General features: G+C 50.1%; 1 protein-coding gene across 2 annotated transcripts in view; it reads left to right on the forward strand.

Annotated features, from left to right (window-relative positions):
* TNFRSF21 (TNF receptor superfamily member 21) overlaps positions 1 to 11,727 on the forward strand; it is a 37,300-nt gene extending 25,573 nt beyond the window's left edge. For both annotated transcript variants that reach the window (XM_069850792.1, XM_069850793.1), the window contains exons 4-7: positions 505 to 770; positions 6,403 to 6,459; positions 8,634 to 8,856; positions 10,673 to 11,727. In XM_069850792.1, coding sequence (XP_069706893.1) covers positions 505 to 770; positions 6,403 to 6,459; positions 8,634 to 8,856; positions 10,673 to 10,902 — 776 coding nt within the window. In that variant the 3' untranslated portion in view covers positions 10,903 to 11,727. The remainder of the gene's footprint in view (positions 1 to 504; positions 771 to 6,402; positions 6,460 to 8,633; positions 8,857 to 10,672) is intronic.
* Positions 11,728 to 12,548: the final 821 nt, after the last annotated feature.

Raw genomic sequence — 12,548 nt, forward strand, 5'->3', positions numbered from 1 at the left:
CACGGGAAACGGCTCTACATGCAGCTGTAGGTGCTCTGTTATGGAAATACTTCTCTTTATAGAGATGCTTTGGTGTCTTGCTGCTTAATCCAGCTCCTTTTCAAAGTGGTGGCCGCAGTGCAGGCACGTAGGTGAGCATGTTGCCATTTCTCCTGCTCCTGTAGCCACGTGGTGGCTGGATACCAGGGGTTTTCCTGTGCCTAAGAGCACAGGTGGTTTTATGGTTAAATTAGAGTGTTACGATTAATGTTGGAGTGCATGTCTCAATTGAAGCACCTAAGGATCTATCACCCCTCACACAGTACGTGTTGAGTGCTGCTTGTCTGCAGACTCCTTGCAGCCTGTGCTTATGAAAGGTCTTAATAATAATCTCCATATAAAAACAACCAAAGAAAAGCAAAACACGCCTCTTTGGGGATTGGAGAAGCTTTGCTAAAGCTTGGATCTGCAACGCTAAGAGGCTGTAGACCCCTGTGCCTCACCTGTAGCTCTTCTGCTCCACAGGCATTGACATCCTGAAGCTGGTGGCAGCCCAGGTGGGGAGCCAGTGGAAGGACATCTACCAGTTCCTGTGCAACGCCAGCGAGCGCGAGGTGGCGGCTTTTTCCAACGGCTACGCGGCTGACCACGAGCGTGCCTACGCCGCCTTGCAACACTGGACCATCCGCGGGCCCGAGGCCAGCTTGGCCCAGCTCATCAGTGCCCTCCGCCAGCACCGCCGCAACGATGTGGTGGAGAAGATCCGAGGCCTGATGGAGGACACCACGCCGGTAACGATGGGCTGGGCTTCGCACGCTCTTGTCTGATGCAGTGCATGTGGCCGTGTCTGGCCGTGACAGGCGTGTGGGTGCATGGGACCAGCTGCTGTCTCAAGCTTAGGTAATAGCCAAGTGGCTGGACTCCATCTCCTCCTGGAGCTCCTCAGGGGCTTATATTTAAGCCTTACCTTGCTTTTCAGCAAAGCTTTACTGAAGTTTGCTCAGATCCATGTTGAAGTTTTGAGAAGCTCTTGAGTCCCACGTTACGGTTTGCGTGTGTCTTTGAAGGCCACCAGGAGAACTTAGTACTCGAGCCCTTGCATTGGGGAGGTGGAGTAAAAATCATGCCCCTTTCAACTGGGTCTTAAATGCTGTTGTTAAGTCCTCAGGATTCTGTGAGAAGGGCCAAGCATCCCTGAGCTCTAAATGTTGTTGTAGAGCAGTGAGTCACTCCAAAGGTGGTGACTGTAGCATGGGAGTCACCATGCATGCTGTCTTCCACAGTTTTTGCCCTACTGCAGCAGCTCTGGCCTTAAAACAAGCTGCCCTGTATTTTGGGAAACTAAATAAATTGCTACACAATATCTTGCAGCTGGGTCTCGACCAGCTGTGAAGCCATCAGGAGCTGCCTTAGTGACCTTTGCAGTTTGTTTTCGGCCACCTCTGCCTTACCTATCAGCATGGGTTTTGGCTCTGATAATCTTGTGGTCTTCTGGAAGTGTTTGTAAAAGTGGTGGATTGGGCTTCTGAGCATGGAAGCCAATGGGACAACACATGGATGAAGATGGCAGTAATCGAGGGAGGGCTCTTTCCATTAAACCAGTTGTTGGAACGTCTCCTGTTGACCTTAGCAGTGACCCAGACCCAAAGGGGAATGGATGGGTGCCTGCAAGGTGGACCTTTGTTTATTGCAAAGCTTGTGAGACAGGCCACTTGTCAGGGTAGGGGATTTCCAAATCCTATTTTAACCATCCCAAACTTTCCCCTATAGGAGAGACTGAGAAGCTCGACTTGAGCTGGCAATGTGCACTCACAGCTCAGGAGGCCAGCAGTGTCCTGGGCTGCATCCAAAGTGCGGCCAGCAGGGTGAGGGAGGGGATTCTGCCCCTCTGTTTCACTCTTGTGATGTGGATCACACCTGGGATCCTGAGTCCAGTTCTGGAATCCCCAACATAAGAAGGAGATGGAACTGTTGGAACAAGTGCAGTGGAGGCCACTAAGATGATGCAAGGTCTGGAGCACCTCTGCTATGAGGACAGGCTGAGAGAGTTGGGCTTGTTCAGCCTGGAGAGGGGAGGACTCCAAGGAAACAAGAACACTGGGGAGGGACAGAGGCATGGAGTGATAGGACGAGGGGGAATGGCTTTAAATTGAAAGGGAAGAGATTTTGATTAGACATTAGGAAGAAATTCTTCGTGCTGAGGGTGGGGAGGCCCTGGCCCAGGTTGCCCAGGGAAACTGTGGCTGCCTCATCCCTGGAGGGGTTCAGGGCCAGGTTGGATGGGGCTTGGAGCAGCCTGGCCCAGTGGGAGGTGTCCCTGCCCATGGCAAGGTGTTGGAATTAGACGATCTTTAAAGTCCCTTCCAATCCAGATGATTCTGTGGTTCTATGACTGTGATCCCTTCACCGTGTGGCACATCCTGCATGACTTCATTTAGTGTACGAAGCTTCTTGGTCCTTCGTATCCATAGTGTGAAACCAACAAGGCTATGGTTATGCAAAGAAGAGAGGCAGAGAGAATTGTCATGTTTCGCATGTGAATTAAGGTTTTCAGTATGTACAGTGTCGCAGGACACGTCCTCTGGAGCAGGTAGTGACCTCTGTCCTCCTGGTTGCTGCTTTGACTTAGAATAGAGCAGGAAAGTGATGGACAAGGATATCAGATAAAACGTAGGACTTGTTCAATGCCTCATTGCAGATGTGAGGTTTGCAGGGCTTAGTGCTCCTGAGCGTTGCGCTCTTTCAGCCAAGACTATCGGGCGCTTTGCAAACAACACAAAAATGTGGGTGGTAGGTTCAAGAACGGGGTTTATTGGGCCACCCATTGGGTTTGTGGACTCTTGGTGGTGGAGTAGACACAAGCTGTTTCCTTGCATGTGCCCATAACTCTGGAAATACAGCAAATGGGTACTCCAGAGAATGGCCAACCCCAAATCTCATGGATGCTTGTCAGTAAGTCTGCTTCTGGACTTCCTGACCAGCTCTCCTGGAGGCCGTTTCCTTTGGTTTTTAAAACAGTGTATTGTTCCCTAGTGTCCAGCAGCAACTGGAGCCTGCTGGTCCCCTGTGACTTTCACTTGCATGAAATTAGTAAAAAATTAGAAATTAGTAAAAAAGGTGACTCAGGTGGGTCTGCATGAGGACCAGGGCTTGTTTCAGCAATGGAGTGTGTTGAGAATTCACCCAAGCTGGCACATCCTTCTCCGTGCACGTGATTGGGCTTTTTCGAATGGGCATCCCTCAAGATCAGCCCTAGGGAAGGAGCTTTTGCACAGGGAAACGCATCCATGGAGCCTCATGCCAGCAGCTGAGCTGCGTCCCGGTGGTCCAGTCCATGAGTGGCTGCAGGAGTCAGGTTTTCAGTGCCAGAGGCAGGCATTGAGGTAGTTTTGCTTGGGGTTCTTTTAATCTGTGCTGGTTGGAAAGCATTTAATTAGAGCTAATCCAAGCTTGGCTCTCAGTCTGCCCGAACACAGACAAATCAAAGCAGTTTCTCTCCATATCAAACTGGATTTGATCCAGAGGAGTAGGTTGTTCCTTTGGTGGCAGGTGTGGGTGCTGCACTGCATCTCCAGCAACCAGTTCTGTTGATGCAGTCTTGCAAGACCCAAATAAAAAATAAAGAAAAAGAGCTTTTTGTGCTGTGAAGGGAGCGAGGATTCTCATAAGCAATGCAAATATATGTGTCCTCCTGGCAGCCAACAGCGTGAAGCCCTTGGGGTGACCCAGCCCAGCAGCAGGCATCACACGCATGCTCATGTGTCTTAGAGGAGCTGGGAAGGATACGTGGGTGGCTGTGCCCTCTGTGATGCCTTTGGGCTTTGCCTGGCATTCCTGGGTGTGAAGGGATGCTGCTCCATCTTCCTCCCATGACCCGGAACGATAGGAAAGCGCTGATGCCCCCAGTGCCTTGTGTTCCTGGGTGACAGCTCTCAGACAGCAAATTGGTGCCCAAAAGCCAGCCAGCAAGCGTGGCCAGCAGGGTGAGGGAGGGGATTCTGCCCCTCTACTCTGCTCTTGTGAGACCCCACCTGGAGTCCTGTGTCCAGTTCTGGAATCTTCAACATAAGAAGGATCTAGAAGTGTTGGAACAAATCCAGAAGAGACCACAGAGGTGATCTAAGGGCTGGAGACACTGCTGCCATAGGGACAAGCTGAGAGAGTTGGGGTTGTTCAGCCTGGAGAAGAGAAGGCTCTAGGGAGAACTTAGAGCAGCTTCCAGTACTGAAAGGGCTCCAGGAAAGCTGGGGAGGGACTTCTTACAAGGGCCTGGAGTGACAGGATGAAGAGGAAGGGCTTTAAATTGGAAAGGGAAGGTTTAGATTAGACATTAGGAAGAAATTCTTCACGCTGAGGTGGGGAGGCCCTGGCCCAGGTTGCCCAGGGAAGCTGTGGCTGCCCCATCCCTGGAGGGGTTCAAGGCCAGGCTGGATGGGGCTTGCAGCAGCCTGGTCCAGTGGGAGGTGTCCCTGCCCATGGCAGGGCTGGAACTGGATGGGCTTTGAGGTCCCTTCCAACACAAACCATTCTCTGATATCTGGTGCCTGGCAGAAATGCTTTAAGGTCCCAAACCTATCACATCCTCATCCCAAATCCTTTATTTGGCATCTGGTTTCAGCCTAGGAAACCTGCAGAGGCAAAGCTGCTTTCTCGCTTTGTGCCCCATTCCCTTGGCAACCTTTCAGTCTCTGAAATCCAAATATTTACAACCCCTGATACGAATAGAGGAATTAAGGGGAGTCCCTGGAGCGTTACGGTATGTGGCAGGAACATTGTCCTTCGGGTAGGGAAGGGCTCCGCTGAAGTCTCACCATCTTTTTTAGCTGGGGAAGATTACTCTGGTTTTGCATCACGCCAAATGAATTTAGGTTAAAACGAGATTAGCCCTCTGAATCACTTTGCTAAGGGTTTTTTTTGCACCATTGCAGAAAATACAGTGAGCGTAGCAGCTGTGGGAAGGCTTTTTGGGGTGTGTTTGGGCTCCTGGTAAAGGCTGGCCCCAACCACAACCACCTTGCATGCTCGAGGTTTGCAAAATCTTTCCCCTTGCAAGCAGCCTTTGCAGCAGAACGTGTGCCCAGGCGCTGCTTGGCAAGCACAGACACACCCCAAATTAATGTGCTGACAAGAACAAAAATAGGTGGTGGTGGTGGAAGGGAGAAAGAGAGGTTTTTCACTGCTATCCTAGCAAATCTCAGTTCTTCATTTTAGGGTTAAAAGCAGAAAAGTTCATTGCAACACAGGCATTGGGTAATGGGCTGGTTTTGGGGTGCATAACAGCATTTTGCAAATGCCAGGGGTGTCTGGGCTGGCCTGGGTTGTTGCTGGCACGGTGTTGGCTACTGTGAGCAATGCTTTAAGCTCTTATCTTTTTATTTATGGCTCTGCTGGCCTCGGCTGAAATATTTCAGGGAATGGATGGAGGGGAAGCAAAGAGCCTTGCTCAGGGCATTTGGCAGTGCAACGTCAGCAAAGCTTCCAAAAAAAAAAAGAAATAAATTAATTAATTAAGGAAGATGTTGAAAATGGAGGGGGGCTGCAGCCCCGAGCCCGATGAGATTTAGGTCTGTGGCTTAATTGCCTGTCGTGGATAATCCTGTGAATCAGCAGAAATGTCAGGGCTGGCTGTGGTGTGAGGTTAAGCCCTGGGGTTTTTGGGTGGTGCTGGAGGAGGAAAGGATCTGAAAGCAGCCCCGTGCCCAGGCACGCGGCTCTGGCAGCGCCTCTGGGCTCCTTTTCTTCCTCTCTTGTGGGGCAGAACTGTGGAGGGGTCAAGAGCCTGGAGTGACATCCCCAAATACAGCCCCTGGCAGCTCCTGTCCATCCCCTTCCTTTCCTCTTTTAGCAAAGCAGAACTGGGCTGGACCCAATACTTAGCGATGAGTTTTGCATTGTGAGAACCTCACGCATCAGCGGTAGAGTGAGGGTCAAGCCATCAGATGGATTTCCCAGCTGGGCGGATGCGATCTGAGGGCTGGGAAATGCCCAGACAGCCAAGAAAACAACACTGAACGCAGATTGTCCTTCTGGACTTGCATCATGTTATCTTTGAGGCACAAAGCTGCAGGATAAAGTGGCCAGAACCCTTGGGAAGCAGTAGAGCTGTTTGAGTTTTGCTGGAGTGGGCATCAGTGTGTTCCTCCAGGTTTGACCTGAACTGGGAGTTTCAGTGAAAAGAAATAGGAAAAAGAAAGAAATAAAGAGAAAAAGAAAGAAATAAAGAGAAAAAAAAAAGAAATAAAGAGGAAAAAAGAAATAAAGAGGAAAAAAAAAGAAATATAACAAAAAAATAGAAAGTAAAGTTGGCAGAGCATCCTAGCACCGCTCGCAGGAGGCTTCTGATGTGTCAAAGCTGCTGCAGCACCCTTGTTTATTCACACTGGACCATGCATCTAACACTCTCCCTCGTGTCTGTCCATGCAGGTGCCAATGCAGCAGGCTCAGTGGCAAGCGCAGGACCCCTGCAACGACGTCGGAAAGGTGAGGAATATGCTGTATCTGGAAAAGCAAAGTAGCTGCAGAGGGGTGGGGTTTTTTCCAGCCAGAGCTCGGTTTCACTTGAGCTCTGCTCTTCTTAAAAATAGGAATGGCCAAGGTGGTTTCAAGCAAATGAGTCACAGGCTCTGAATAGTGTGTTTTGACACCTATTCCCCTGCTTCACCTCACAGCAACCTTTTTCTCTCCTTGGCCTGTCAAAGCCCTCATTCCCACTTGCCTTCTTCCCGCGGTTTAAATATTAACATGGATCCCAGCATCCTGTTGACTTTGTCTCGTAAGCCTGCAACCGTTCAGCTATTTGGAAAGCTTTGGGCTCCCGGGACACCTACAGTCAAATAACCTTGGGTGATTTTATTTCCTAGCATGCTTTAGCAGCTGTTTAATTAAACTCCAAATGACTCGCACGCTTCTGGGAAGGGTTTTTCCTCTCTGCTGGGAAGGCAGAGCCAGGGCAGCCGGCTGTTCCCTGCCCTCCCTGTAATTGCTCCTTGGCCATCGGGGTCTTTTTTGGAAATCAGGAGGTGGGTTGGTATTAAATAGCTAAGTTTCATGAGGGAAAACGAACACCTTTTTGTTATTTTTAAAGGGGAAATGTGTTTTGCAATTTGGAAAGCAGCCAGCCACTGTTGTGGTCCTTCCCTTGCTTTTCTCCTGTTGATGGCAATAGGCTGATGCTTGTCGGTGAGCTGTATTGGAAAGGGAGTTTCAGAGGAGAAAGTAGATTCTTTTAATTAAAAATTAAAGCTGACTTTTATTTTTAACATGTCTATTGCATAATTTCTTAGAACAAATCCTCTCCTGTTTATTTTCAATGAGAGGGGGCAAAAAATACCACTTTTATTCTACCAGGAACAGGCTTCAATATAATTTAATCTGAGCTAATGGGCGCCTCAGCAGACATATGATTTGTGGGTGGTGAATTCCTCGGCGTGGATGAGGAATGCACAGGCACATCCATGCCAGCGCGGAGGTGGCTTAGCAGCACCCTGTGCCACAGCCTTTAATCCCAGTTTTGCATTTAATCCTTGGACAGGAGGCAAAAGTGTGTGAGCAGGAATAGTCTGGTCTTCGCTCTGTGGAAAACTGGATCGCAAAACAGGAGAGTGTGTGGACAGGGCTTGCAGATCTGTGCTTTGGCAGGTCAGGCAGGGCTGTAGGGCTTGGGATGCAGCTAAATATTAGACGGTCCTTCAAACAACCTGCTTGGGGGGAACCTGGTGACCCGCAGAGGTGCCCAGCTCCCAGCCAGGGATGTGGGGGTGCTGCTTCAAGCCTCTACTCCCTGCAGGGAATGGCAACCAGAAGTGCTCTGCTTGAGATTTGCAACCCAAGGGGATGCTGATGGGCAAGGAGGGGAGGTAAGGTTGGCTGCTGTTGTGCAGGTAGGAAGGAGATGTGAGAAGGAAGATGCAGAGCATGGTCCAGTTAGGAAGCAGGTTCTTGCTGGTAGCCAAGTGTTGCCACATTCCAGCAGTGCTTGCTGCTCCCTATGCCTTCAGGACCCTGCAGCCAAATCCTTGCCCTTGGCACTGGAGTAATGCTTGTCCTCTGCTTGTCCTTCCTGGCCCTGGACTTGGAGGCAAGTTGGACAAACTTCTCCATCACACATCATTTAGGTGCTCACGGGAGCCGGGGCAAGATGAGGCAAACAGATGATTAGCTTGAAGAGTTATCAGTGCGGCTGGGAGCAGACACGTGCTGCTGTGGAGATCCCTGAACTTGGAGACACGGAGCTGGGCTGTGCCTTGCTTTTAGGAAGCTGTGGAGCAGGTTTGTGGTGGGGCTTACCTGCTTGGGTGTTATCACTCTTAGCCACTGGGACAGGTGCTTTGGTATGAGAAGGAAAGCAAAGTTAAATGCTCTGCTGTGGTTGCGTGTGCCACAGTTGCTGCTACCAAGAGTGTGGGTTTCATTACCCACTTGTTGAGCGCTGATGGACCAGCTTGACATCCACCCCAAGCCACCTCTGGTGCCCATTCTGTGTCAGCAGGTCCCCTAGGAGGAGGAGGCTACACAAATGCAGGGACCACTTGCTGAGTATGGGCTGAGTGGGGTGTGTTGGAAAGCACTGTGAATCCCATTCAGAATGGTTTGAAGCACAAGCCTGTCGAGGAGAGTCCACTCCAAATTATGTTTTCTTCTCTTTTCCCTCAAAGCTGGAAGTTGACAGACTGGCGCTGCCCGTGAGCCCCAGCCCTCTCAGCCCGCCCGCGACCAGCCCGACCCCCAAGCCCCCCACAGCGGCCGTCCTCACCGTGGAGCCCTCTCCTTCAGAGAAGAAAGCCTTCTTTGGGGATGAAGCAGAGCCCCTCCTGCGCTGCGACTCGACCTCCAGTGGCTCCTCTGCGCTCAGCCGGACGGGCTCTTTTATTACCAAAGGTACCAAACCCATAGAATCATATAATGGTTTGGGTTGGAAGGGATCTCAAAGCCCACCCAGTCTCACCCCCTGCCATGGGCAGGGACACCTCCCACTGGACCAGGGCCTCCAAGCCCCATCCAACCTGGCCTTGAACACCTCCAGGGATGGGGCAGCCACAGCTTCCCTGGACAACCTGTTCCAGGGCCTCCCCACCCTCAGCGTGAAGAATTTCCTCCTAATATCCAATCTAAATCATCCCCCTTCCAAATTAAAACCATTCCCCCTTGTCCTATCACTCCAGGCCCTTGTAAAAAGTCCCTCCCCAGCTTTCCTGGAGCTCCTTTCAGTACTGGAAGCTGCTCTAAGTTCTCCCTGGAGCCTTCTCTTCTCCAGGCTGAACAACCCCACCTCTCTCAGCCTGTCCTCATAGCAGAGGTGCTCCAGCCCTCTGATCATCTTTATAGCCCTCCTGTGGACACGTTCCAACAGCTTCATCTCCTTCTTACATTGAGGATTCCAGGACAGGACAGGACACAGGACTCCAGATGAGGTCTCACGAGAGTGAAGTAGAGGGGGAGAATGCTCTCTCTCTCTCCCTCTGGCCACGCTTCTTTGGAGGCAGCCCAGGATTCTGTTGACCTTATAGAGTCATAGAATCCCTTGGTTAGAAAAGACCTTTGAGATCATCAAGTCCAACCACACCTGTCCAGTATTTAATCATATACCTGAATCAGCCTGAGGGAGAGCCGGAGGACTGAAGGGATGCCGCAGCATTTCCTCTGCAGTCAGCACACGTGGCAGAACTGCCTGACGTGATATGAAATGGCCTCAAGCTCCACCAGGGGAGGTTTAGGCTAAACATTAGGAAAAAAAATTTCACAGAAAGGGTCATTGGGCCTGGAACCGGCTGCCCAGGTAGGTGGTTGAGTCCCCTTCCCTGGAGGTGTTTAAGGCACGGGTGGACAAGGTGCTGAGGGACATGGTTTAGTGTTTGATGGCAATGGTTGGACTCGATGATCCGGTGGGTCTCTTCCAACCTGGTGATTCAATGATTCTATGATATAATTAAATAACTGGGAAAACTGGCACTCCGGGATACATTTGTCAAATCCTCATTCCAGAACAGAACATCCTGTTAGCAAACATTTGAGAGTGGAGAACCCCTTTAAAGGCTTTTACCTCTGAAGTGCTGGCAGAGAAGCTGTAGCATCCCTGGGTGTTTGAGGAAGTTTTCTACAGACTTTTGGCTGCTGTGTTGGCTTGGGGGTTATTGCATGAGATGAAACCAGAAAAATGTCATTTTAAGATTGAAAGGGGATTTTTTTAACCCTGCCCTTTGCCCTGCTTGGTGCAGTATGTGACTTGAGATGGAAATCACCGTTATTCTCACACACACACCCACACACACCCCTTCTTAAGGGTGCTTAATTTACTGTGTTTGCTGCATTAACTTCTGATGAAGTTGAAACGCTGAGCTCAATCTACCAAATTTATGCTTGGGTGAGGAAATAAAGCTGACCCAATGAAAACAACTCAAAAGAGTAGAAATCAGCTTTTTTTGGCTCCCCTTCCTCTTCACTTTTCTGTATTGGCCATTCAGCATTTATAAGTGCTGTGTTTGCTCTAGTGGGATCCTGGATGAGGTGCCTGAGCAGCGCTGGCTTCTCTATCTTCTCCCTGTCACTCATCACCCTCCACCTTTTGTTTCAGTTCCTGGGGGCTTGTCCCTCTTCGGAGGTGGCCCCAGGGACTGTGGTCTTCAAGGAGAACATGCCCTGATTAGGAAGGGTTTATTGAGCGGTTTCTTGACCACCTTCTCTTTTCCTCCTACAGAAAAGAAGGACACTGTCCTGCGCCAGGTGCGCTTGGACCCTTGTGACCTGCAGCCCATCTTTGATGACATGCTGCACATCCTCAACCCCGAGGAGCTCCACGTGATAGAGGAGATCCCGCAGGCTGAAGACAAGCTGGACAGGCTATTTGAGATCGCTGGAGTCAAGAGCCAGGAAGCCAGCCAGACACTCCTGGACTCTGTCTATAGCCACCTTCCTGACTTACTGTAGGCACTGGGTTACCATGCACTCTCCGAATATCTGCTAGAGCTAGCTTGGCACTTGTTAAGATGACTGACAATACACAGGCAGGTTTTGTTGTAGAATATATGGCCAGTATTTTCGTTGAGGTGTCCTTGGTTTCTGGAGAGGGGGCAGTTTGCCAGCGTTGCACCTCTCCACCTTAACTCTGTTGCTCAGTCCAAGTCCTTGCACCCTCTGCTCCCTTCCTGAGCATCTCTTCTCCTTGTTCTCATTCCAATCAGAGCAGTCGATGCACTTTAAAAAAAGAAAAAAGATACAATTCATGAACTAAAAGACCACACACCTGGTGTAATTTAACACATCGAATCGGGGATTGCTCTGTAACCCACTTCTTCAAAGCTGTCATTTGGAGTGACCGTGTCCCACCACCTCCCTTTGCCTCAGAGAGGTAAATGGCAAAAACATGCAAAAAAACCCCAATCGTTGCTGGTTACTGTCTCTTAATGCAGTTAAGCTTTCCACCTGAGCTGACTTTTTTTTAATGTACTATTGCATAGCTCATATCTATTGCCGAGATTTTACTAGCACGGTTATTTATTGTATGGTTTTCACCCGGACAATGCATCGCGCTCCTATAAGCTGAAGCAGAAGTGCTTTAACCGCAAAGAAAAGGGTCAGTCCCACCAACCTTCAAGGCGATGAAAAGGTCCTTTGCCTTCAGTCGAATGTATGGAGTCCTCTTGCCTTGCCGCTTACGGGAACGGCGCCCCGAAAGGAGCTGGTGCTGGACGTGGCGAGGCGAAGGCGGCCGCTGGTGGTCCTGCTCTTCTCGTGGTGTAAGACTTAAACCAAGCTATGCTTTTACACTCGTGTCTCTTGTTTTTTATACAGACGTGGCTGATAAGTTCTCCAAAGACCTCACCTGGTCTTAATAGTCTCTTCAAATCACACTTCACTTTTTATTAAAAGAAAAAAAAAGGGGATGGGTTTGGGGTGGGGGGGAAAGCTGCATCATAAGAAGTCTGTCTGATTATATTTGCAACTATACGCTCCGGTAACAAACAGTCTGTACTACACTCAATTTGAAGAAATCACAAGATAAAGGTGGCGTGTGCCACCCTCTGGGAAAGGGTGGGAGTCGGGGAAGAGGGGAATGAATTGAAAAAATTGCCTTCCAGTGTACTAATTTATTAATAAATACTAGGTGTTTGTTACTTGATATGATTCTGCGTTAAGCTCCTTAACAGCTGCCTCCACTCGAGGACACGTGGGTCAGAGCAGGGGCTGCTCAGGGGGCCCGTGGTGGGGTGAAGACAGAGATTTGGGGGTTTAGGGGGTGGTGACGAGGTTGTCTTCCTCAGCTTCAAGGCTAAAATGTGATTGTTGTTGACAACCCTGCCTTAAGTCCCTGTGGTTGCTGCTGGAGCTCCCTGCAGCCGGGGGGGCTTCCCCACAGGGCAGGACCCCACACCAAGCTGGGGTGAGGGATGTGTGTTAATCCTTGTACTGGTGAGCAGACCTGGTGGCTGATGTGGCTTCCAGGGTTGTTTTTTGCAAGCTTTCCAAGGCTTAGCTGGCATTTTGAAGGGGCTGAAGTATTAATTTTCCAGGATGCAGCTGCTGTGCTGAGTCACTCCTAAGTGAAGATGTTGCAGTCACAGCGTTTCTCTTCC

The sequence above is a fragment of the Phaenicophaeus curvirostris genome, chromosome 2 (genome assembly GCF_032191515.1).
Source record: "Phaenicophaeus curvirostris isolate KB17595 chromosome 2, BPBGC_Pcur_1.0, whole genome shotgun sequence".
NCBI classification, from domain to species: domain Eukaryota; kingdom Metazoa; phylum Chordata; class Aves; order Cuculiformes; family Cuculidae; genus Phaenicophaeus; species Phaenicophaeus curvirostris.